The sequence below is a fragment of the Cephus cinctus genome, unplaced genomic scaffold, assembly GCF_000341935.2.
Source record: "Cephus cinctus unplaced genomic scaffold, Ccin1 Ccin1_contig_4003969, whole genome shotgun sequence".
Classification (NCBI taxonomy): domain Eukaryota; kingdom Metazoa; phylum Arthropoda; class Insecta; order Hymenoptera; family Cephidae; genus Cephus; species Cephus cinctus.
Genome location: NW_014332650.1, coordinates 1 through 1,082, shown reverse-complemented (window position 1 = coordinate 1,082; position 1,082 = coordinate 1). Strand labels below are relative to the sequence as shown.

The 1,082-nt window shown below is 40.9% G+C and overlaps 1 protein-coding gene across 1 annotated transcript; it reads left to right on the top strand.

The window, feature by feature from the left end:
• LOC107262708 (UDP-glucuronosyltransferase 1-3) lies at positions 1–1,075 on the top strand (the record flags this gene model as incomplete). Its single annotated transcript, XM_015729589.1, is given in 4 exon segments — positions 1–180; positions 256–475; positions 547–766; positions 847–1,075. Coding segments are annotated over 4 exon segments (849 nt in total), but the record flags the coding sequence as incomplete, so codon positions are not given.
• Positions 1,076–1,082: the final 7 nt, after the last annotated feature.

Below are 1,082 nucleotides of genomic sequence, written 5' to 3'. Positions count from 1 at the left end.
GATGAAATCTCAAAGAGATACCTAGGACCGGATACACCGGATGTGGCCAGAATTGGTGAAAACATGAGTATCGCCTTTGTCGCCCAGAATCATTATACTTCGTTCGTAAGACCACACGTGCCAAACGTCATGACGTTTGGTGCGTTTCACGTGGAAAAGGACTTGAAGCCTTTACCGGAGGTTCGTGCTTTTCATAAAGAATAAGGTGGCAGGCACGAAGCTGTAGATGATATATTTGTAAATATTATTTTGCAGGATCTACGAAAGTTCTTAGATGGCGCTACAGACGGATTCGTCTACGTGAGTTTGGGCTCAAACGTAAAGAGCAAACTTTTGCCAAAGAGACTCAAGGACATGTTCCTAAAAGTGTTCTCGAAACTTTCGCAAAGAGTACTGTGGAAGTTTGAGGATGATCTGCCAGAAAAGCCGGACAACGTGTTCGTATCGAACTGGCTGCCTCAGGAATCCGTTCTAAGTGAGTTCACTGAAAAGACACAGCATCGCGATGCCAATTGGTCCAGAATAAAATTGTCATCTTCCATTTAGATCATCGAAACATCAAACTATTCGTGTACCAAGGTGGACTTCAGAGCACGGAGGAGGCTGTACACTACGCAGTACCACTACTGGGATTACCAGTTCTTGGTGATCAAGATTATCAAGTTAACAAAATGGTGTCTATTGGTGTTGCTAAGAGATTGGAATTATTGGAATTGAACCAAGAGGATTTTCAAAGTTCTATACAGGAAATGATCAACGATAAAGGGTGAGAATCCAGTATCTCTTTATTAACCAGTCTTTTGAGTTTTTAATCTACTGTACAATGATTGTCTCTTTGCTTTGTAGATACAAAGAAAGAATGGTAAAACTCAAAGCCCTTGTTCGAGAAAATCCTTACGATCCTATGGAATATGCAATTTGGTGGATAGAATATGTGATACGTCACAAAGGTGCACCTCATCTGAGGTCTAGTACCATTGATGAACCCTGGTACCAAAGAACTGATATGGATGTAGTTGCGTTTCTAGCAATAGCAATATTCATAGTCGTTATCACTGTTTTGCGCCTGTTATACATTTTAT